Source organism: Xiphophorus hellerii, chromosome 9, assembly GCF_003331165.1.
Source record: "Xiphophorus hellerii strain 12219 chromosome 9, Xiphophorus_hellerii-4.1, whole genome shotgun sequence".
Lineage (NCBI taxonomy): Eukaryota > Metazoa > Chordata > Actinopteri > Cyprinodontiformes > Poeciliidae > Xiphophorus > Xiphophorus hellerii.
The window spans coordinates 19,468,541-19,491,678 of record NC_045680.1 but is presented as its reverse complement, the minus strand read 5'-3'; the positions used below and the strand labels follow the sequence as shown (position 1 = coordinate 19,491,678).

The 23,138-nt window shown below is 39.2% G+C and overlaps 1 protein-coding gene across 1 annotated transcript in view; it reads left to right on the top strand.

Annotated features, from left to right (window-relative positions):
- Positions 1-23,138, top strand: part of yjefn3 (YjeF N-terminal domain containing 3) — a 54,704-nt gene that overhangs the window by 16,134 nt on the left and 15,432 nt on the right. Inside the window, exon 2 of the mRNA XM_032572950.1 lies at positions 22,977-23,085. Coding sequence (XP_032428841.1) covers positions 22,977-23,085 — 109 coding nt within the window. The remainder of the gene's footprint in view (positions 1-22,976; positions 23,086-23,138) is intronic.

Sequence of the window (23,138 nt, the reverse complement as noted above, 5' to 3'; positions counted from 1 at the left end):
CGATTGTGTAACTACAATTCCAGAAATAACGCACCTAGAATACACCACTACTAACACCCTACTGTTAGAAAACTGATGCTTATATTGCCAGGAATAATTTAGGCTGTTTTGAACATAGAGTTCAGTTTGAGATTGCCAGTACAGAAAGTATACTTTTCCGTCAGTTTTGTGTGTTTACACACAAAATTAAAGAATTTGTCAGTCTTTAATGTCAACATACTGTATGTAATGCATATGTAGAGTCCTGGAAATATGTTAAGAGCGTGATAATGTTAAATTAATAGGTATAATTATCTTATTGGGCAAGCATTCATTTGATTTAGTATTTAGTTAGAACAATTCATTTGGTTTATGACTAAATATGTGCTCAAACTACTTTATTATTTTTTTATTTCATAGATTTCTGTCATGATAATACCCCTTTAAGAAGGACACAATGCATGATGGGAGTTAAAAGTTCATGACCTGTGGATATATACGAAAAGAGAGAAAACTACACATGCTGTATGCTCGAACCGTGGATTTTGTTTAGTAAAGTTGAACAAAAGCGAAGACCTTTGAGTTTTTTTAGTTCTTTTTAAGGGTGCAACACATACTCTCTCTCTATACTGATGAATATAAACTCAACTCTAAATGGTTGAACGAGCTCCAACGGAAGGACAAGCCAACCCATATTTTGAATACATTTAGCTACCGACTACTTGAACGTTTATAGGCATTGATATGGGTCGATTAACTCTCTGCCTAACATGATCAGGTGGTTGTTAAAATAAGTAACTTGATTATTGTTGTTTTGAGCCAGTTAAGCCGTTGCTTATATCATAGTACAACTTCCTCTCAAATAGCAGGTTTTCCTAATTTAGTGTAATTTTTATGTAAGTCCACCCTTTATAATAATTTGTCCTCTGAACTCTTCTGAAAGTTTGCTTACAGCGGTCATAGCTGCTCAGGATAACGCAGAAAGAGAAATGTTCTCATGGTGACAGAATGGGAGCGATGCCTACTAGTAACTCATCATATGTTGCCTCTGTTGGGGAAAAACAAAACTGCAGAGACAGAAAGAAAGATTTAAATAAAGAGGATATAAGAAGTAAGGAGTGGGTAAATCTCCATGTAGAGGATAGAAGTAAAGAATGAACAAGAAGCAGAAAGCTGCTAATAGACTCTGGAGGGAAGTTGATTTGTGTATTTTTTACCAATTTCACTTTCATGCATCACTCAAATATTTGTTTTCTCCCCTTTGTCTGTTGTAATCGAAGCCACAGATACACCTTGAAGCAAGATGCTTGCATTAATATGAGCTGTGATGATATGTTTGTCGGAGATATTTGGTGACATGCAGCTTATGGACAAATCTTTGGATTTTGTGCCCCAACACTTTTTTTTTCTAATGAGCGAAACACATTTAGCAGAAAAGAGCAGAACAAATGGCTGACAATAATTCCTTTTTGCAGATGGATGTCTTCTTCCACACATCTCTTTTTGCCCTCATGAGTTTATTAAAAGATCATTATCATGCATTTGTTTGTGTGTTCAGGCTCATTTTGCTTTAATCCAAATGTTTGTGAGCATTGCAGGGCCCACGCCACTGCTCCCAGCTGAAGGCTTTCCCAATTCCCAGTAATTAGATTCCACTGCTTCGCTCTGCTAAGTCCTGATTGTGACTCTGCTTTGTTTCTCATCCGAGGAATGCTGTGACAGGATTCTGATTATGTAAATGACTTGTCTTATGGATTGCCCTCTGCTTTTGTTTACTAAATGATCCTTGTGCATTCATGGAAATTAAAGTTATTTTAGTCAAGAGAACACAATGCTGGAATGTAAGAATGAAACAAACTTAATTAGCATCGCTGTTGCCTGTGTGTTGATTAGGGTGCATAAGTAGCTGTGAAAAGCATTACATGCACATTCTTCCCGTTCATTCTCTGAGAAATTATTAACATTTTTCTATTGTCAGAAGGCATCTATAATCATCCCTAGCGATGTGGAGGCTCTGCCTTCTTCTTTGCCTAGCAACACGTGCGCATCCTCTCGATAGCAATCAAGCCAGAGGTGCAGAGCCGTTCCCTCCACATGCCTGTTTTGATGGACAACTGAGAGACAGTACGTTAACATTGTAGTGTTGAGAAGAAGCAGACAGCCAGGCAGAAGGACAAGCAAGCATTCAGGTAAATGTTCACACAGAAATGGAAGACTGAAACCCAAGAGAGGTGAGAGAAAATGAGAAAAACAAAAAAGGATATAACCAAGCAGCTGGTTTTGCTCCCTCGCTGCTTGTTTTATCATTCCCGCTGTCTGTTAGGTTTTTATGAGCTCCAACGCATCTGAATCCAATTTTTCTGCAATCAGATTTCTGCAATTGCACTATATGAGTTTTATGATAATTGCTGGGGTGACAAAGAGCTGGACATAAGGGAAGGGACTCAAGCTTTTCTATCTTTTGCATCTGTCACCTCGCTGTAGCCGACGCATATAAAAACCCTGGAGTCTACCAAGATTATGAGATGAAATGGGATTTCAGCATCACAGCAGTTTCACATTGACCATCCTTACATTTGAATGTAGCAATATCTCAAGATGCCAGCCAAGAAGCCAAAGCTTTAAAAAATGTTTCTTCCAAGTGGACTGTGACCCTAAGTATAATGGCAAGATTGGTTAAAAGTTGGTTTAATGACGGTAAAGTGGCTATCAAAAATCCCTGATCTAAGCTGAAACTGTATGCATATAAGCGAGCAAGGCAACATATGAACACAAATGTCATGTTTTGTTTACAGTAGGACCAAAACGCAGATATGGACTAGAGATCAGCAAAAGTGAAGGTTTAGTGGTAAAACAAAATAAAAACATAGAGGTGAGCATGAGGAGAAACAGGACATGGAGCACGAGCAATGTAAAGGAAGGAACCAGCAATGAGTAACGAAACCCAGGGAGCTTATATATACAGTATATACTGGAGCAAGAGTGGAGAACTACATTAGATCTAGGGAGCATAATTAGAAGAAAGTGAAAGAGCTGAGAGAAGAGAGCTGAGCAGGGGAATTGTGGGAAAGGAAAGTAATTGACCTCGTGAACACAGAGGGATCTCACTTAAAACACAAGGGAATCACAAGACTAGCACTAACAGTGAAAAACGTAAATGCACAAACAGAACCTCATGATCTAAACACAAAACAATGACGTAGAATGATATAAACAAAAATAACAAACACAGAAATGAACTGAGATGTAAAAAAGTTTGTATCAAGTCATGACACTGACTCTTTAAACTGTATTTTATAACCGCTAATTAGCAGTCATGTTACATTCATAAAATCCTATTAAATTCAGGTTGACAAAATATAAATTAGGTCATAATGGAGTTAGTTCACCTCAATGAACTGCAGTTTTTGTTTAAACCCATTAGCCAACAAAATGTTCAGTCATGTAAATTTAAAAACATCGCAATTATTTCTTAAAATTTTTTGTAAAAGCTGAAGCTGCTCTGCGTGTCTTTTCTATAGCAAAAAAATAAATAAATGAATACATAAAAAAATAAATCGCCAGCAATAAACCCTTCAGTGTCACCTCTTGAAAAATAACATCACTCATTTCAAAGCTCTCAGTAATGTGAACTCTACTCATGAATGGGTCTTATGTTTAATATCCAACTCTTGTCGGAAAAACTAACATAAGGAGTAATGTCCCTACATAATATCTTACACATTTTTTCTTTTTTGTTCATTTTGGTCAAACACATTAACCTGGACTCCGTTTAATTCTTACCATTCGTCATAACTCCAACAACAAAGTATCTTCTTTCTCTTATCACCTTCTTCTTTTTTGCTAAGTCATCTTTGGATATTCTGAGAAATAAAAATAGTTTTTTTTAAGTCAAAATAAAACAGCAATTATGTTGATAGGTCCACATTAAGCCTGCCAACGTCGCATATCCCATTATACATACTGTGTGCCATTGTCACCCTGACAGCTCCTCCCTGATTAAAGGCAACACCTCTTCATATCAGAAAAAAGCTTGTCTCGCTTCAAGAAATAAAGTCCAAGCACTGTTTGTCATATGTCAGTAGACTAATAAGTAGTGGGGTGGACAGACTCGACACATCCTGTCACCAGGGAAACGTTTTGTTGATCGCGCAACATCAGGAAACTAAAGGACTAAACCTTAATTCTGCCTCCCAAAATAATAGTATTTCTAAAAAGTTATCAGGAACAATGCTGTCATGAGACCAACATGAGGGAATATACTCGAAACTTTGAGACCTACAATGCTAATATGTCTTTGTGTATATAGTTATTATTTAAGTAGATACTTAGCAAAGTATATTTACTGTATTTGCTGTAATTATTAATCTTCTCAGTGGTCTGGTCAGGGTTCGTTTGCCTGAAATATCACTGAGTGACATTACGGTGTGAGATCATCATTAGCAGCTCTATGTTAGAAACAATTTTGAATAGTTTTTTTTAAGCAATGTTTTCCAAAATATATGAAAAGACAAGGAATTAACAATTAAAGATAGGTCAAATTAGTAAATGTAAGACTGTAGGTAAGGATGGCAATGAGAGGTGCTAGTGGAGAGAAAAGAGGTCCTTTAGCAGCGCTAGCAGCAGAGTACTGTCAAGTGATTTCCCCCATTACTCAGTTTCAAGGTAATGAGATTAGTCAGCCTTGAGGAGATTGAATAATGTTCTTGTAATTGGTTACACACATGACTGCAAGAAGTATTGCTTTTAAGGCCGAAGCTGAGACATTGGGTAATTGTCTTGACCCGCAGTAGCTACCGGAAGGGAGATAAGGGCTCTGTTGACGCTGCGTATTGCTGCTCCTTTTAATTAAGACATTAAATGGAGGCGATACATCTTCCCTGACTAACGTTGCTGACAGCTTTATCGAACAATTCAATGTAAAAGTCAGACTTGTAGGTTTGCGCAAACACGAACGTTAACCTTTGAATAGAGACGGCCGCCAACAGGCTGCACGGTTACAAATCAGAGGAAGAAAAACTGGGCTGACGATGTTTGTGTAGGCAGCAGTGACAGACGCTGGCTTTGCTTGATGGCTCCTCCTTCACACCTCCACATCTCCTCAGCTTGCAACTCAAGTGTGGAGCTGTATTTTATTTCCTTATAGCAGAGAATAGCAACTCCATGTGTAAGATGTCCAGAATAATGGTTGCCCAGGCTGCTTCTAGAAATGGGCCACCACCCTGCTGGGCTCCTCAGGCTGCACAGCTTGTGTGGCATTCTATTGCTAATGTATGGGGAAAATGCAGCATGTGTTTACATTATGCAGACAGGAACGTCAGTGCAAAAGCGCTAGTTGCTGGAGGTTACAGCTGCATGTGTTAACATACAACTAGTGCATTGACTTCGGAAACTGAATTTACTGGTACTTAGTGTATTGTTCTGGTTAAAAGTTTGCATACACTTATCTGAAATTATTAACTTGGAGCTCCTTAACGTTGCTGTCGAGTCATTATTTTTATGGGCTGAAAATATTATATTCTGGAAAGCCTTAAGAGATTCTTAAAAATATGTGAACAAGCTTGAATTTAAAAAGCACAAAGGAGCAAACATACATATCTAGTAGTTGGATAAAAATCCATAAGGAAGTTGCACTTCACACATTTTGAAGGGAACAGCTAGCTTCTGGCATATTCAGTCAATAATCCTGACTGAATATTTAATGACTGCTCATAGAAAAAAGGGTGGGAGTTTGTATAAACGTACTGATTTACTTTCACAGATCCTGTTTTTAAGCACAGTCCATACATTTCCAACACGTGGCTTTCGGTGGCCATTCCATTTTGTTTATCTGAAGAACTTTAAGTGATATTTATCCAAATATTATTTAAGTGTGTGTGCGTATTTTTGACCATGTGAGAATTGGAGAAAATTCACAATAAATTGAAAGAGTGCGTCCACGTTTTTGTTTTTAACACTCACAGAGATTGTATTGTATGTTGCATTATCAGCCCCAATTGATTAACAATTCAGTTAATCAATAAAACCTCAAACTAATATGACTTAATGTCACCAAGGAGCGTGTGTAAACTTATTCTTAGACATTAATGTAATGAAATAAAATAAAAAAAATCCTCACAACAGACAATGCTCGTGTGTTTCACATTTGCACAACCGACTCCTAAATCTCCAACTTTTTTCCAGCCTCTTTATCTGAGGTGAAGTTGACACATGCTCTTATTGGATGCAACCCTCATCATCACCATTCCTGTTCTTCATCAAAGCTCCACAGAAGAATCCTCTCATAATCGTCTCTGCCATCGGCTCCTGTTCTTCGCACACATTTCCCTCCACCACCTGCCGCCGAGGCATCGTAAACACACACACCCACCCTCACACTCGCGTCTACGCGCACGCTCACAAAGACACGCCGGGTGAAGCTGTGAAAGGTCGGCCGAATGCCAGTTGAAATGCGATGGTTCTTTGGTCCCTCTCATGCTTCTCCCTGCTGCTGGGCTCATTAATTATGAACAGCCTTCACTTTGTGTGTGGGCGTGCGTGTGTGTGTAGCGCACTTGTGTGAAGAAGCAGCTACGTCTGAAACAAAACATTGCTGCGAGTGCGTTTGAGGATTTCTTATCTTTCTCACGTTCTCTAATACCCAGCAGCTGATTCACTGGTCTTTTCCTCGTGAAACAGTCTCCATAGTTTGCACCGTAATAGCAAATGACTCGCGAATTCATACACGCATGGTACAAGAATGTTCATTCTGGACGATCAGGTGGGAAGAAAAGCAAGAATTTATGTGAGGAGAGTTCAAAGGAAGCGCGGGAGAGTTTTCAGTGGGAGAAAACTCCTGCTCTTTTATGTCTTCCCCGTGATTTGCCTGGGGATTCTCTCTTCTTGGCGTTTGCCGGCAAGAGCTGCAAACTGGAACTGTAAAACGCGCAGGCAGGAGGGAGATTATTCTTTTGTATTCCGACCAAAAGCTGAACTTAGCCGAGGCCTGGAATTTTTCTGCTGGGCTTTCAAAGTATGCAAATGGGGACAGTTATTTAAAATAAAATAAAACAAAAAGCAGAGAATTAAAAATAGCTGCCAAGTTTATGTCCTCTTTGTCGCCCTCAGAAACACTAAGCCATTCATTCCTCCTCTGTACCTGCATTTTCAGATGTGTTTGTGTTTATGTGGATAAAGTGGACCTCTGCATATTCATAATTCTGCATTCGTGGACTCTGACTTGTTGATATTTCTGTGGAACTTGATTCCAAATTATTCGCAGAAAAGAACATTTTCTTAGAGCATACCTGAAATATTCCAAAGAAGATGCAACTTTGAAAGCTGAAATACACAAAGGTATGGTTTGGTGTTTACAAAGCAGCCAATTCAGGAGCGGTATCAAGTTTCCTTGGTGCTGATTGGCTGTTCCTCGATGAGTGCAGATAATAAAGACTAGATATTAGCTGCTGTGATCATGCCACTGTGTAAAACGAACTATTAAACTATTAAAATAGGCAGCTGTAAGAATTTTATACGGGCTCTCAAGTATATAGCGGCTCTGGTCCCTAACGCCCACGAATACTTGGGATGAACATGTTATTACAGTTAATGTGACAAACCGATAGGCCAGATCTCCAGGTTTCAGGGTTGGTACATCAAAACAATACCAAGGCAGAAGAAAGCTAACAAGATGGCATCTTCCAACAAACTGGTTCCAGTGCTAAACTGACTAAAACTATAGTTTGATGTGTTTGCAAGGAGACTCTGGCAGCAATATTTAGCACAAACACTTTGATCAGAGAAATGTTTTGATAGGTAGCTTAAGGTGGAAACTGATAACCAATGAAAATGTTAAAAGCACCATGTTTAAATCATACGGCATATAAAATGTTGCCTCATAAACGATATAAAATTGGTGAAGGCTTCTGCACTGTTTTATTTTGAGTCGTGTCAGTTACTAGTCAACTCTTTTAAAACAACTTGGTTAGCCAATAACCAATTATTGTCTCATTTCATTGCCTCCAGGATATATGGGAGCCTGCTCAGGACTAATAAAAATAGTTAATACTGTCTTTATCAGACTAAATCATGTTGACAGCAAATAAAACCAGGAATTTCATTATACAGAGATAAATAATTCTGTTTGTGTAGCTAAAAATGTCTCCCAGAACCGTGATCATCCAGAAACTCAGAGTAAACCAGATGACAGGAGGAGACATTTTAATGATGTAATAACATGGAACCGTGCTGGTTATCTGGATGTGGCAAAATCAAAATACTTCTTACATGAAAAAATAAAACAGTAGAGGACGGGCTTGCTAATAACTGAAGTTCAGTAAATGAAATAAATAAATGAGCCCAACCCCAGCATATTTTCATGTGAGTAAATTCTAATAAAACGCTGGCATGCCTCTGTTTACTGTCTGACACAGACACAAGTGGCCTTTAATGTGTGTGTAATTTGATGGGATAATCTGCTCTTCTCCCCTGCCGAGGGAGAAACTAGCTGCGAGATAAGACACTAAAAGAGTGAGACGCAACAGTTACAGTAATCACGGCCTGTTTTCACCTCCCAGATTTCTAATTTTGCACTAGATGTCAACTTAAATGGAGATTGTAGACTTCAACACAGATGTCTAATCTAAAAGAAAAAAAAAAGAGACGTAATAAATACGTATCTGTTCAAAGTTAATGTCTACCAGTCACACTGAGGTCTCCCCAGTCAACTGGATCATTTCCTCTCTGCTGCTGATTCCGATCTTCAGGTTATATTTGAAATACAGATAAAGAACGCTATCATGTGGTTTACTTCGGATCTTTCCAAGTGAATTTTAAAATCTTAGTACAAGAGAAAGAAGTAGTCATGCTATTTGAAAGCTTTCAAAAGGCTTTTTGAAGATTATTAGACTCTGCTTCATTTTTTTTTTGGTTGAGAACAAACATTTTTCATTGTGTTTGTCTACAAAAAACTTATCAGTTTGCTTCTGGTTCAGTAGATTGCAAAAACTTGATGTTTGGTATTATACAGCGTACACAATAAAATTAATTGTGTCAGCTGATTTCAATCACACACACACTGTATTTAGTATAAATTAGGACATACTTTCCTGAAAGCAAAGGTTTAGAAATGTTTGACCTTGACACAAAAATATTTTTTTAATTGAAAAAACTACATATCTTTTTGTATGTTGAAAATTATTTAGAACTTTAAATATATATATATATTTTGCCACAATACAACCACAAATGGCTATTTATTTTTGGGGATATTTTATGTGACAGACCAGCATAAGTGGAATGACAATCCTCCATGATTTTCAAATTTGTTACAAAGTTTTGCCTGGATTTCTGTTTGTAATCATCTTTATTTTGATGTCCCTAAATGAAATCCAGCAGTTGTCTTCCGCATTCACCAAATTAATGAACATTAATAAAGCCCATGAGAAGATGAAAACCTGTTAGAGGATCCAAAAGACTTGGACTAGGGAAAGAGGTTCTCCCCCCACTCTATATTATTTATGTATCAGAGTGGCCTAGTCAAAGTTCAGTCCTTAGTCCAGTTGAGAATCTCTGACAGGGCTATCTAATCATATAAAGCACTTTGGCTAGCCTTGTTTCTGAAAATGTGCTACACAAATGAAATTTCTTTGCCTTAAAAACCGATGTCTTCAGACACTTTCCATTCCAGCTGATTAAGTTTGAGCTAATCAATGAGCTGAAATATTAGCATCTGCAAAGTAGGTAGAGAAATAGTCCAAAGGATTTGCATCTATAATTGGAACAATATGTGATTTTACAGAATATTGTATGGCTCTGCATACAATGTGTGCCATTTATTTATTGATAAAAAATAGAAAGGTACCAATTATTTTTCTTTCTGCATTTGTCTGTCACCCCGATGCAGTTTGTGGTGGTGCTTGTGACACAATGAGAAAAAGCTCAAGGGGTCGGATTATATTTGCGAGGAACTGCATTTCCTGGAAGACCTGAGGCCGCAGGAGGTCTCATTTAGTACATTAACAGAAAGCTTTGATTGAAAGAAAATTCAACTGAAAGAAGATTATCTTTGTAAACTGAGTCCCATTGTGACGCTAGAACTGATCACAATTAGTAAAACACATGTATGGAGTAATAATAAGGTGGAGTGTTTCCATCTCTTGTAAATAAGGAGAATGAAATCCTTAAAAAAAACTGATCCAGAAGGCAAACCTTTTGCCTGATCATCAGAATATTGAATGTTAGAAGTAAATCACATGATTCTTTGCTTACAGCAATTCTATAAACACAGGATTATGTATTTTTGCAATCAGCAGATTCCTCAGAAAATCTTCTAAGGATTGACAAACAGCAGAATGTAATCTTATTGTCTGTTGCATACACACATTTCAATCTGGAGAGACTCACACAGAGAAGAAAATAGCAGTTAAAAAGATTTAATGGTACAATTTCTTTGGCGCTCGGACCCGGCAGAAGACCGTGAGCCGAGGATCGCCGTGAGCAGCAGGCGGTCTGCTCGGCAAGCTCGGGATAGTCTTCCCCCGGGACCGAAACTGGTGGTGAAGCGGAGCTTGGAGAGGAAGGGCACAAGGGATCCTGGAGGACGACCCTCATGGTGAAGGTGGAGAAGGGGAGGAGGTGGGTCGAAGCACGGCTGACGAGCAGGAAGACCCCAGGGTAGCTCGGACTTTTGAAGGTGTCTTTGGACGACGATTGGCTGGAGCGGCGTGAAGCTCCGGTCCGGATTGGCTGCAGTCGGGCGTAGTGATTAGATGATGTGGTGAAGCTGGTCGAGTCTCCCAGTTTGAATTTTCGCCAAGGCTCCATGTTGAATAAAATATTCAAATGCACTCTCTAAATCCCCTCCTTCTGTTTTCGTCTTCCTGTTTCTTCCGCCGAAAGAGTTCATCCGTTTGCTGTTAGTGTCGTCCCGTTGCTAACCAACCGTGACATCTGCAGCCAAATAAGTGTGCAGACAGAGGCCTGATGGGGTAAAAGGCTGGCCTGAAATACAGCAAACAGTGGATGCTCCCTTTTTAGTTGGTGTCACTTGTTCCATCCTTTCCCACAGTCTTAATTTGCAGCCTTGGGAGAAAAGGGTTTATTTGGCCGTATACAACAGGGAGAGATGTCGTTAGATTGTCCTCTTTGTGGCAGGGTTTTATTAGGTTGACTTGTTTCTTTGTGTCCCGCTGCTGCCAGCAGCAACTGCTCTAATTACGCGGTGGCTATTTCTCCTCCTCTGTTATTTCCTGCTTTTTCAACTTGTTTGTTTATTTCATTTTCCTGATCTCTCTATGTAAAAATCTAATTTTTATTCACTTTCAGTCTCTCATACTTTACTGCGCCCTATGGTGTCTCTTGATTAATAGAATGGGTTTTTAGTTGCTCGTTGTTTCATTGCATTTGTGGAATGGTGCTTTATTATTTCCTTCAGTAACCTTTGTCCTGTTGGTTGGCCAAATGCAGATCCATTTATTCAGCCCACAAACCACATGAGGACAGTATTCAACTTCTACAATCTGTCTGGGGCTGAAAACTGCCTAGACTGCTGCTACTGCAAGTGGCATTATCAGAAGAAAAATAACTGAATACTATTGCGGTGTTCTTGTTGTGACATGATGGGCACAACCACCAACCCTTTTCAAGGGGATGAAACATGAACTTAAAGATAAACACTAGGTTTTTTTTTATTGGAAAGAGAAAAAGAACAGAAGTTACGCCACTAGTTTTTGGTGAGAGCAACAAGTCAGTGGTTTGTTCCTGATGTCAGGAATGGGTTCAAGTAATTTTGCCCGTTTTTGATTTTCTCTTTTGTTTTTAAAGTTTTGGTCTATCCATAACAAAGACCACCATATTCCTCCAATACTTAATGGAGGGACAATATAGTCTGTCTGGGCTGGGAACGCCTCTGAATCCTTCAGCTCGTGTGGATGAGCTCATTCACATGGTTTCATCCTGCATGTTGTTACCCTCGCAACTCAACCTCAAATAAGAGGAAGATAATGGATGGACACAGCGGTGAAAACTGGTTCTGATTTATACAAAAATAAAGGAATATTAGTTTACTTGGATCCTGTCTGAAGCAGTACGTATTGGCGACAATATCTACTTTGTTTTCCTTCTTTTAAAGATTTCTTAGAAAATGTTGTTTTCCTAAAACACCCAACAATATTTACTTTTTTGTCCTATATGAGTTTATGTAAATGTATTTCAATATATGATAATATCTTTGCATAAACCCTGGTCTGTTTTCCCATAGGACAGAAAGATCCTTCCTCTGGTCATTGTTCAGGATTCCAATGCCTGTTTTTGTTGTTTTTTTTTTTTTTGTGAAGCTTGTAAGTCTAGTTAAGCACAAATATAACAAATGCAAATGTATTCCCACAGGTATGCAACAACCTTTTCCTTTCATTAGTGTGCCTTTTATATGTTGCATGTGATTCTGGTAGCTCTGTTGCTATGATACCAGGACTTTGTTAAGCAGAGAGAAAGTTTACTGCTTTTTGGGGGGGCTAAATTGACATATGATGCAGACAAGATAGCATGATATGAACTCATTTATGGATACCTTGAGAATATGTACAATAGTGTGGCTCAATCGCCACAAAAAAAGAACATTACCACTGATATTTTATTGTCTGAAAGGTCATCAGTCTGTCATATCTTTACTATAAACCTGATATAACATCTTAGTCACTGTTCTCTATTTGCACTACCTGGAAGATAAAAAAACAACTTTCCCCTATCTGAAGCAAATGGAATGTGGCAATAGATAAAGCTTACGTTGTTGATGGCCCCCAGCCTCAAACCGAGGCAAGCTGGGTTTAGAGCTGAAGCAACGGTTTTCAATGGATACATTATGCTTAAACAAAGGAGAGGATTAATGTCCGTTGAGGTAATACAGCATGATGTGACCTGTGGGCATGTGGTTGGGCCGTAGTTTATATATGTCCCTTGTGCTTATTGTCAAGTTGTGCTTCGCTTCATCTGCTCAAAAATGTGTGTGCGTGGGTGGGGGTGTGTGTGTGTGTGTGCATGAGAGAGGCTCTTTGTGCATCGAGATAACAGCCCTTATTCTTCTGCAGTCACATAGCATCTAAAAATGAGGAATAAGTACCTCACTCTGACGGACGTTTTTAGCTCATGAGACCACTCCAGCCGACTCTGAGAGCTGAACACAGATATGAAGCCTACTAACACCTATTTGTTAAATAAACACAATTCCTTGCAAATAAATGATTTTTGCATGACAGACCAACAAAAAGTATACCATGAATATACATTTGAATAAAAAGAAAAAATGATTTATATATTTTTTTATTAGAAAGAAAAACTCCAGAAAGTGCTTGCTGCTCTGTGAAAGTTACAGAGGTTCATTAGAGTCTATTAGCAAACGAACAGCAACAGGACGACTACGTCAGGAATACAATTGGGGAGAAATTCAACCCTGGCTTTTGTTGCTGACTTCATATCGCTCATAATCAAATTTTAAATATATGAAACAAATTTAAAAATACCAATTATGGTCTAAACACCATTGTTATGAAACTCATGATAGACTAAATTCACTTTTAAGAGTGAAAATGTTTTTTTTTTTAATAAAAGGATTAACGACTTTATCAATGTGGTTCTTCCCTTTGCAGACTTCAAAAAATAATGGCTACCTCCTAACTATTTGGTCACATTATGAATGTTTCTTTCCATTTCCTATCAACAGGGGGTCACTCAACTCATCATGTGGCTCAACTTTCCCCAAAAATGGAGCAAAATGTGGTTGAACAAAGAATTTAGAAAGAGATTTGGGAATTAATACTAGCATAAAATATAACTTAAGTACCATTTTCTGTTGGTCTGTCACATAAAAGCCGATAAAAATGTGTCTGTGGTTTTGGGGTGACAAGATCCAAAGGGTATAAATACTTCGACCAGACACTGTCAACGTGATGAGAGTGTGCATGACTCCTAACAGGAACTGCAGGAAGATCAGATGAGTTGTGAGATCGAAATGGAGGAGCCACTGATAGGAACTATCAAAAGAATGTCTGTCTCCTTGTAGCGGATATGAGGAACTGTACGCAGGCGGATAAACTGATTAAGCCTGATTTAGAAGGATGACGGCGTTGGAGACAGTTGTATGCATTTCCCGCACATACACACGCGACACGAAGCCAAGTCCTAAATGATTGCCCCTAGAAGACCGGGACCAAACTAAATCACGGCATCCTGATTTGATAAGAACTGAGCAGCATGACGGTGTGCTCATGCTGGGCGGTTAGAACGAGACCATATGGAGGCACCGGGTCAGCTCCCTATCTGCCAGCTGAGGCTGTTTATGAGCCATCCCCATGGCTTCGGCACCTGATCCTCTCAGCCGTCCAATTATGTGGAGGGGAAACGTTTTATGTGTCTGTATGCTTCCAGCATAAAGGAGCGTAATCAAAGTGCACATATTATAAGTCGTGCGCGCTCTTGGTTTTTTGGCTCGCTCCGATGTGATTAACATTCACAGAGTGTGACGTCGGATGGAAATACACAACAACCTATCAAAAAAAAAAAAAAAACACAAACTATATAACTCTCTGTAAGGTGATATCTTTTAATTTCAGATATGCCTCTGCAACAACAACATGATTTTCCTTGTAATAATTAATTGTTGTTTAATGACACAATTTGCTGCTGATATTTCATTTCTCATTTTACAAGCAGCTTCACTCTGATTTGCTTCTCGGTCTAGAGAACCATCCTGCTTCATTTTTAATATTTTTTGTGTAATTTGATTCTGAGTCACGCTGCCTTTCTGTTGCTCTCCCTCCTTCACCTCGTTTACATCATCTCCTGGCTGGATCCTGCAGGTCTTCCTGGAGACACTCTCCAGGGGATGGGAGAGAAGATGAAAGGTCTCCTGATCCGACAGATGCTGCATTAGATGCAAACTTACTGACATGCTTCCTGGGAAAGCCCAGGTTTTAATTAGAGAATAATTACAGCAAAGAGACCACATGCGTTTCAGCACTGGACAAGCTTTTCTTAAACCGGACACAAGAATTAGGACCTAAAACTTTCTACTGATAAATCGATATTTATCAGTAGAAATTATACAAATTTAAAACAAGAGTCTAAAACAAAACAGTTACAAGCTCCATGTTTAATCTGATATAAAGTCAACTCTTGATACTCATTCTACTCTTTTCTGTCGCTCCGGTGATGTGCAAATCTTTCTTGTGGTGAGTGTGAGGGAGGGCTACTCTGGTGAGGGAGATAATCCAAGGAAAGAAAATGGAAAAGCGTAAACTGGGGAAGCTGATAAGGCAGAATTGGAGATCAAAGGAAGGAGCGGTGAAGGGAAGGTGAGCAAAGACATAAAAAAGGAAGGAATAAAAAAAAAAGGTCGTTTGGTGCGAACACAGTGTTCACTTTCTTAATACACGTACATGTCTTTTTTTTTTTTTTTATCGCCCCACAAGGGGTCTTTTTGTGGGCTCTAGTGTCCCTTTTTTCAAAGTAGGCTGACAGGAATGGGGGAAGGAGAGGAGGGAAGACATGCGGTAAACGTCGTCGGGTCCAGGAGTCGAACCCGCGACGGCCTCGTCGAGGCCACGTTTTGCCTGAATGTGGGTCGCGCTAACCCCTCCGCCACCACGGCACGCCCCTTAATACACGTACATAACTGAGATATGTCTATAAAGGAATTAAGAATCTCAAAAGTCCACCAAAGTCTAGTTCGCCTCTTTTTCTTTGTGATTGAAAATCAGAAAAGCAATATTTTACAGTTTAGAATTACCATGGATGCAGGCGTAAGCAGTGATGTGACTGCTTTATTGTTTTTAATTTTATTATACAATTCAAAATCTGAAACCACGAAGACAAGGAAAACACTTAAAAGGATAGGACTGTAGAAAAGCTTAAAGTTGAGTTAGTTCACAACGCCTTAAGCACAGCACACCCTCACCGGGAAACGTGGTGGGGGCAGCATCGTGCTCTGGGCATGCTTGTCCTAAACAGGGAAGCTTGTTAGAGTTGATGTAAAGATGGATGCTGGCCAGAGGAACAGAAGTCAGACACAACCAAAAAAGATTTGCAGCTGTTCTCAAAGGTATTAGCAAGGCTTCGCACGATGCCATTCCAAACTGTAAGAATCGTGTTAAATTTGAAATGCCGTGACTTCGTTTTCTCCCACTTGCAAATTATGTACTACTTTGCGTCGGCCTGATACATAAAACATAATTTTTTACTATCTCAGTTTTCACACTGCATAGTGCAGATGAGGCATTTTAGCAAAAGAAGCCCATTGATACCAACTACATAAAAAAGCATAAATAAAATGAAATTAATCAATTAAATGAACTCTGTGTGCTGAATGATGACCATGTTTTATGCATTAGTAGAGAGAGAAATATAAAAAAAAGTATAGACTTGTAAAAGAGTAAAACGAGGACATGAATGAAGATAAAAGATGTGCTTCTTTTTCACCAACATGCTCCTCCATGATGAGCTTCATTTATTTTTAAGGACTGCGGTATCTTTAGGGTGTGTGGAGTAATAGGCGGGCCAGGAGGTGGACAGGATAATTAGTGAGAAAACATGTAGGAGCTTTGGAACTGATGAACTGTGTCTTTTTATTCCTCCTGTCCTCTCTGACTAATTATTACCTGCCCTTTCATACACCACAGTAGGTCCAGTCACACTCATGGCTTTACCCATCTGGGCACACTTCAGTTAATTACAAGCAGTAAATTTAGGAGCACCAAAAGCTCTATGCTAACTTTTATAAAGCATGCTGATGAGCTGAAAAGATCTTAGGATCTCACTCCTCTTTCAACATTTGAAGCAAAACGTGAAATGAATAACCCGGAAGCCATTCATTCCGTTGTTTCTTGATTTTGTAGCTACAGAACCAGATATTTACATACACTGTGTGTAAAAAAACAACAAAAAAAACATGCATATTGTTTTTCCTCAATGGCTGATTTTAAATTAAATGACTCTTCTTTTTAGCTCAGCAAGAATATTGAAACTATTTATATTTTTTCTAAAGGGTGAAAATGTTTTATAATTTATTCTAATTCAGACATTTACACCAGAGAAGATTGTTGTACTTTGAAAGTGTTTCTCAAAAATCCTGCACTTGACGAAGTCTGTTTCAACAAAAATGTCTGATCTGAGTTTAACTTTTAAAAAGGCAATTTTACCAAATACTGAGGACAGGTATGTGAACGTATGATTTTGAAGAAAGTGAAAATATTCTGATTACTCTGCCATCAATTTAAAGAAAATGTTGGTCATCATAACTGCAGTAAAACAGGAACAATTTAGTGTGATTTAAAATCAGTCAGAAAAAACCTGACTGTTTTGTATCTTTCAGTAAAGTGCATGAAAATATCTGCTTTAATGGATTAAATGGACAATAATACCACACAAAACACATCCACTGCTGTTTTACTCAGCCTTTTTAACCCATTTTCAATTTGATGCCAGAAGCAAGTTTAGAATAAGTTGGGTCAGGTGTGTGCTTTCCACTGTGTTGCATCATCTCTCCTTTCAGCAAAGCTGTGCTCGAGAACAAGCAGAAGGGGGAGAGCAGGCTGTGTATCTGTTTTCACCCATGTTTAGGATTTAGGGAGCTCAACAGCTGTGTGTTCACGGTTATTGCTCGGCTGGGCGGCGAACCCTCAAGTCTTTTGCAGCCTTCAACCATTTTCTCTTCCAGTATTGTCCTGTACTTAGCGCCACCCATCTTCCCATCAACTCTGACTATTTTCCTTATTCCTGCTAAAGAAAATAATCCCAACAGCTTATTGCTGCTACCACCACGTATCATAAGGGGGATGACATTTTTTAAGGGCGACATGCAAGTTTCTGCTTCAACTGTGGCGATGTCTGTGGTGAAAGCAGGAACTCAAACTTTGCTGTTGCTTCGTCACACATGATCTTTCACATATATCAAACTTGCCATAGCAGTTTGGGTGGTCTGGTCTGGTCTGGTCTGTTCATGCGCTGCTTCCGGCCTGTTGCTGCTGCCGCTTTCTGCTTGTTTCTCAGGCCTCTCTTCGGGCTCTGAGGTCTGAGCTTCTCTCTTCCTGACATGCAGAGGAGACGTTCTCAGAGGGCAGATGAGCTTATTTCTTTATGGCCATGCCATTTGTTAAAACGGCCGCTGGAGCTGGCTGGAGTGAAATAGTGCTTTGCATGCAGACCCCAGGAAGCTACGTGTTTGTTTCATCTCACCAGTGTATGTCATATAACCTGTGACCAATGTCACATGAACAGCTTGTTTCAACATCTTCCGTTTTGCTACTCTTCAATAAATGCCGGGTTTATTGATTCTAAATTACATGGTTAATTATTATCTTGGCAACAGTTTCTCCTACCTCAGCTGTGGACCTCTGCAGCTCCTCCAAAGTGATCATGGGCGTTTTTGGCTGCTTTTTTGATTAATGCCCTACTTGCTTGGCCTTCAGATTAGGTCAAAGGTCATCTCAAAGCAGATTTAGAGTGGTTGATTCATCTCTTTGTTCAGTGGGATGTTCACAGCTTGGCAGTCGATTTTGTTTAAACTTCTGCTGAGCTTTATGTCCTTCACAGAACAACTGTATTTATATTGACTATAAATTACTGAATATTTTAATTACGAATGGCAATAGCAGGGACTAATTTCCAATAATTAATTTCAAGCCTACAAAGCACTAGATTGAGAAAAAAATAATTGTTTTTAGATAAAAACTAACATTTTTATCTTTTATTTTTGTGGCTAAGAACAAATTGTTGTTGCCATGTTTTGGTTATGATGGCATATTTGGGCCATGATAAGAAAATAAAAAATACAATTAAGAGAATAGTTATAATATTACGAGAATAAAGTCATACGAGATTAAGATCAAAATAATGTGGGAGTAAAGTCGTAGTATCACGACGAGTCATAACATTACGACTATTCTTGTAATATTATGACTTTATTTTTTTTAATGTTGCCCTAATATGCCACCGTGTTCATTAGCGTACATTGCCTGACAATGTTAGCGTCTTGTAAAATGACATAACAATTAGTAGCTAAGATCTTGCAGCTGAAATCATCAGAATGTATCAGCATGAGCTTGCTGTTCTCATAGTCAAACACAGTGTTCACTTTCTTAATACCATGGATGTCAGTTTTTGTCATTCGGCTGAAAACAATCTGCCAGTGTGATAAATAACATAGCTCTGCCAGGAAAGAGAGAGAGACAGAGAGAGAGAAAAAGTGTGCTTGCTGAAAATTTCTGTCTCTGGAAAAGTGGAAATCAGTCAGAGTGAGAGTGGGGGTGGATTGAGGCTATTTCGGTCTTCCAGTAATAAGGCCTAGAAAAATGAAAGCCCCATCTGACATTCAGAGGTGGATTCATCTCTCATCAGATGCGGATGCTTCACAGGTGGAGGCCATGTACAGTGTTAAAAGCTGTTTCTGTCTCTTTTTTGTTTTGTGGTGTGAGCAGTGGTTGTTTGAATCTACTGCAAGAGTGATATAATGATTTACTATGTTGCATTGTTGTTCTGCAGTGGGATCATTTCAAACATGTGTTGCTGTCATTTGTGAGCGCTTCTCCTCTCCTCCTTTTTTTTTTTTTTTTTTTTTTTTTGATGTGATCACATTTTTATTTATCTTTGCAGCGTACACAGCCGGTTGTTGCTACACTTGCCTAAATTCCCCAGTGTGGTCATTAAAGTTTCATTTTACCTCATTTCATGTGTAAGGTAAACAGACTCATTAGGCAGGTGGGATCATAGTTGAGGGGATTGACCGAAGGTGACACATAACAGGAGCACTTCACGCGCAGCATGGGGAAATTAACTTTCCCTCCAGAGAGAGGCAACTGGCTGAGGCTGCAGGTGCAACAGAAGGAAATACTCATGAGGGAATGATATATATTTATTTCTTTAGCTACAGTTTGCTTATTTGCACAATGATGATGCTGCGGCTCATTTTGAACAACCATTTGGAAGCAAATGTGGTGCAAAATCTCAAAGAGATGTGTTCAGCTTTCTAATAAAGCTACTGTAAAAATGAATTGTTTCCAGTTAGGATTAGCAGAATGTGAACTGTTAATTGAAAAGACATGCAGTTCATGGCGTAAAGCAGCCATCTGTCTTGAACAACATGTGCTGTTTCCCTGCTAAAACTGGCAGCTCCTGAGCAGCAAACCTACAACAGCTTGTTCTGTCAATAATGTATGCGATCAATAGTTTGCGGGTCGACTAGCAGTACTTGTTCTATGATCCAGCAGCACCAAACTGAGATGTTCGCCCATCCCACAGCAAGCCGAGCTGCTTATTAGACTCTTTCTGAATGTACGGCCTGATAAGGACCAAAATAACTCACCGTGATGCAGAGCTGCGCAGCCTAATAAAATCAGCAGGGCACGCTGGCGCCAGTGCGTACGGCAAAACGGAGCAAACCCTGTGGACTGAGGTGAACTTTCCAAAGATCAGCTTGTCACAGTGGCTCAGGAAACATCCCTGAAGTGAGCCGTGGGTGACAGCTGCTGCCGCTCCACTGGCACAGGTAAATGCCAGGAGCCCCACTTGGATACATGGCGTGCTGACACACAAAGCGCACAGACCTTCACACACACTGCTGCCTCAGACAAACACAGAAGGAGCCAAAAGAGGGTTACGGTCTTCCCACTGTCAGCCTACAGTATAGAGATAAAGAGAATAAAAGGTGTATGTACAAAAAGCCTAGCAAAAGTATTCCTGAACTTACTTTACTGCAGAAAAGCATTGTTGTTATTTAAAAAAAAAAACAAGTTAAAAACTGTGGCATGCATATGTAATTATTCCCTTTCACTATGATAACCAGGAATACAACTCAGTGCAATAAATTATCTTGAGACGTTATCTCCAGTGGCTCGGTGAAGGTCTCACATAATTATTAGACTTTAGTGAACAAACAACATCATTGATAACAGTACACAGGTTATGGATGAAGTTGAGGATATATTTAAATTAAATGGCCTTTACTTGTACAGCACTTGATCTAGTGCAGAGGACCCCAAGGCATTTCACACTACATTCAGTCATTCACATGACAAGAAGCCCTTAGCAACTCTGGAAAAAATCAGTTGACAAATTTTTCCTACAGCATTTAGTCGTGCAACCGTTGAATCTGGCTTTTGTGGAAGACTTCCAAAAATAAGGTTATTGCTGAACGAAAGGAGAAGTAACATTTAAAGTTCTGTTCTTAATTTATTTAAAAATTTAACACCATCTCCATAGTGACCCATGGGTGTGGCATGATCATGTAGAAATCTATTGGATTTACTTTTGTAACTTCAAAAATGTTTTTAATGATTAGGGCTAGTTTAAGACAAGGCAGTGCGAAATAAGAGCTAAGAGAAAATACATAAATTTAGTTTTTCACTTTAACTCTTCAGCAAAAGCAAAACAATTGACCTGCTTCATCGTTGTGTCCTAGATTGTCTACAAACTAGTGGAGCTGATTGAAAATTCTGAGAGCATCAGCACCGATTTTAAGACTACAAAATGTTTCCTTATGGCTACTTTTGAGCAATTAGAGTTTTAAAGGGACGAGGGAATCCCGCTTAAATTCTGTGATTCCCTTTAAATAAATATTAATGTCTTGCATTTGCATTGCTGGGATATTTTCTTAATTTGATTTCATGTTTAAATGCTTGATAATTTGAACCCATTTTATCTACTGCATGGATTAACGTCACATAAACCTCTGATGTGCTGTTATTGCTCTTGTGTTCTGTCTTTGATGAAAACATGATGTAACAAAACTGAACATAACTGATGTAACACAAAGAAATATGACACGCTTACAGCACATCCAGAGGTACTCACACAAAGAGCGCTTGATCTCCTTTCAGCTTCCACTGAGAGGTAAAGGTTTGAAGCCTAGTGCGGCGGCTTGCTGAGTAAGAGCTGATTAGATACACATTATTGATTTCCTGCATTGATTCTAATCTCATCTGTTCATATTAGTTTGGAGCACCCATGGCAAAATGAACGGCTTCAGTAATGTCACTTTAATCCCCCATGCAGCGGCCCCTGTTAAATTCCCCTGAGGAGGATCTGATATCCCCCAAAATTTTAAAATATTAAGCCGTGGTATCGCTGTCTTCTGAAAGTGACCGCTTCATTAGGGGTTTGTTTTTGAGATGGCAGTACTGAGAAGGGCCACCAGGTGTCTGTAGAGTAGAAGGGATATGCATTCTGTTCACAGAAGCTCAAAATTAGAGGGCAGGGTCTTTGTCATTCCTGTTCTGCACACTGAGGATTAGATGGCAGTGCTGTGCTGCTGCTGCGTTGCCTGATCTGCTTTATCTAGCAGGAAATCCTACATGCCAACAGGCTTTATCAAGAACAGGAAACGCTTAATACCAGCTTGAGGATGTAAAACAAATGTGTAGTCAGAGAGATGTTCTCAGTGGATCCCAAATGCATAAAGATTAAAGATGCTTTCATATGTGTGCATAAAGCACGAACCGTTTGTGAAAGATCAAGCAGAGGGCTCAGTCTTGAATTTCCTGACCACATCGAACTGAAGATGTCGAGTTTTCTCACAGGAACGTCTTCACACTCAGAACTGATTGAGTAAATCTCGAGAAGCTTCTGGAAGCTCTCGTCTTCTAACACATAGAATATGCATGCACATGTGTTTGAACAGCATATGCATATGCAACTCATGTTATTAAGTCTGCTCTCTCTACTCCATCATCTACTTCAGCTTGACATCATTCCAGGGAAGGAACTCAGGGTGTTCGGGTTCACCTGGGTCAGGCCTCTATACATTCACTGACTTGACTCTCCAACACAGACAGATAAAACAGATAAAACCCCAACTAAGAGTCACCAGTTGGGGTGAACCCAAATGCGCTCCTAAATCAACAATCTGGAGAAAACCTCCATGGCCACGGAAATAACATTACTATTGGCTGTGCAGACACAAATTACAAGTATTGTAGAAATGTATTTATGAGCGGGGTTATAAACTTCATGCCTTATCTTCTTTTTTCTTTCAGCAAAGGGGATGCAGCAGCTATCGAGACAGAACTACTGAGAGACTACAAGTTTGGACAACAGCAGCTCATAGAGCTTTGGGGACAAGCATGTGCTGTCGCCATCACTAAGGTATGGATAGAAAAAGTTTTGTTATTAATTCATAAATCTGCTTTTCTTCTTTT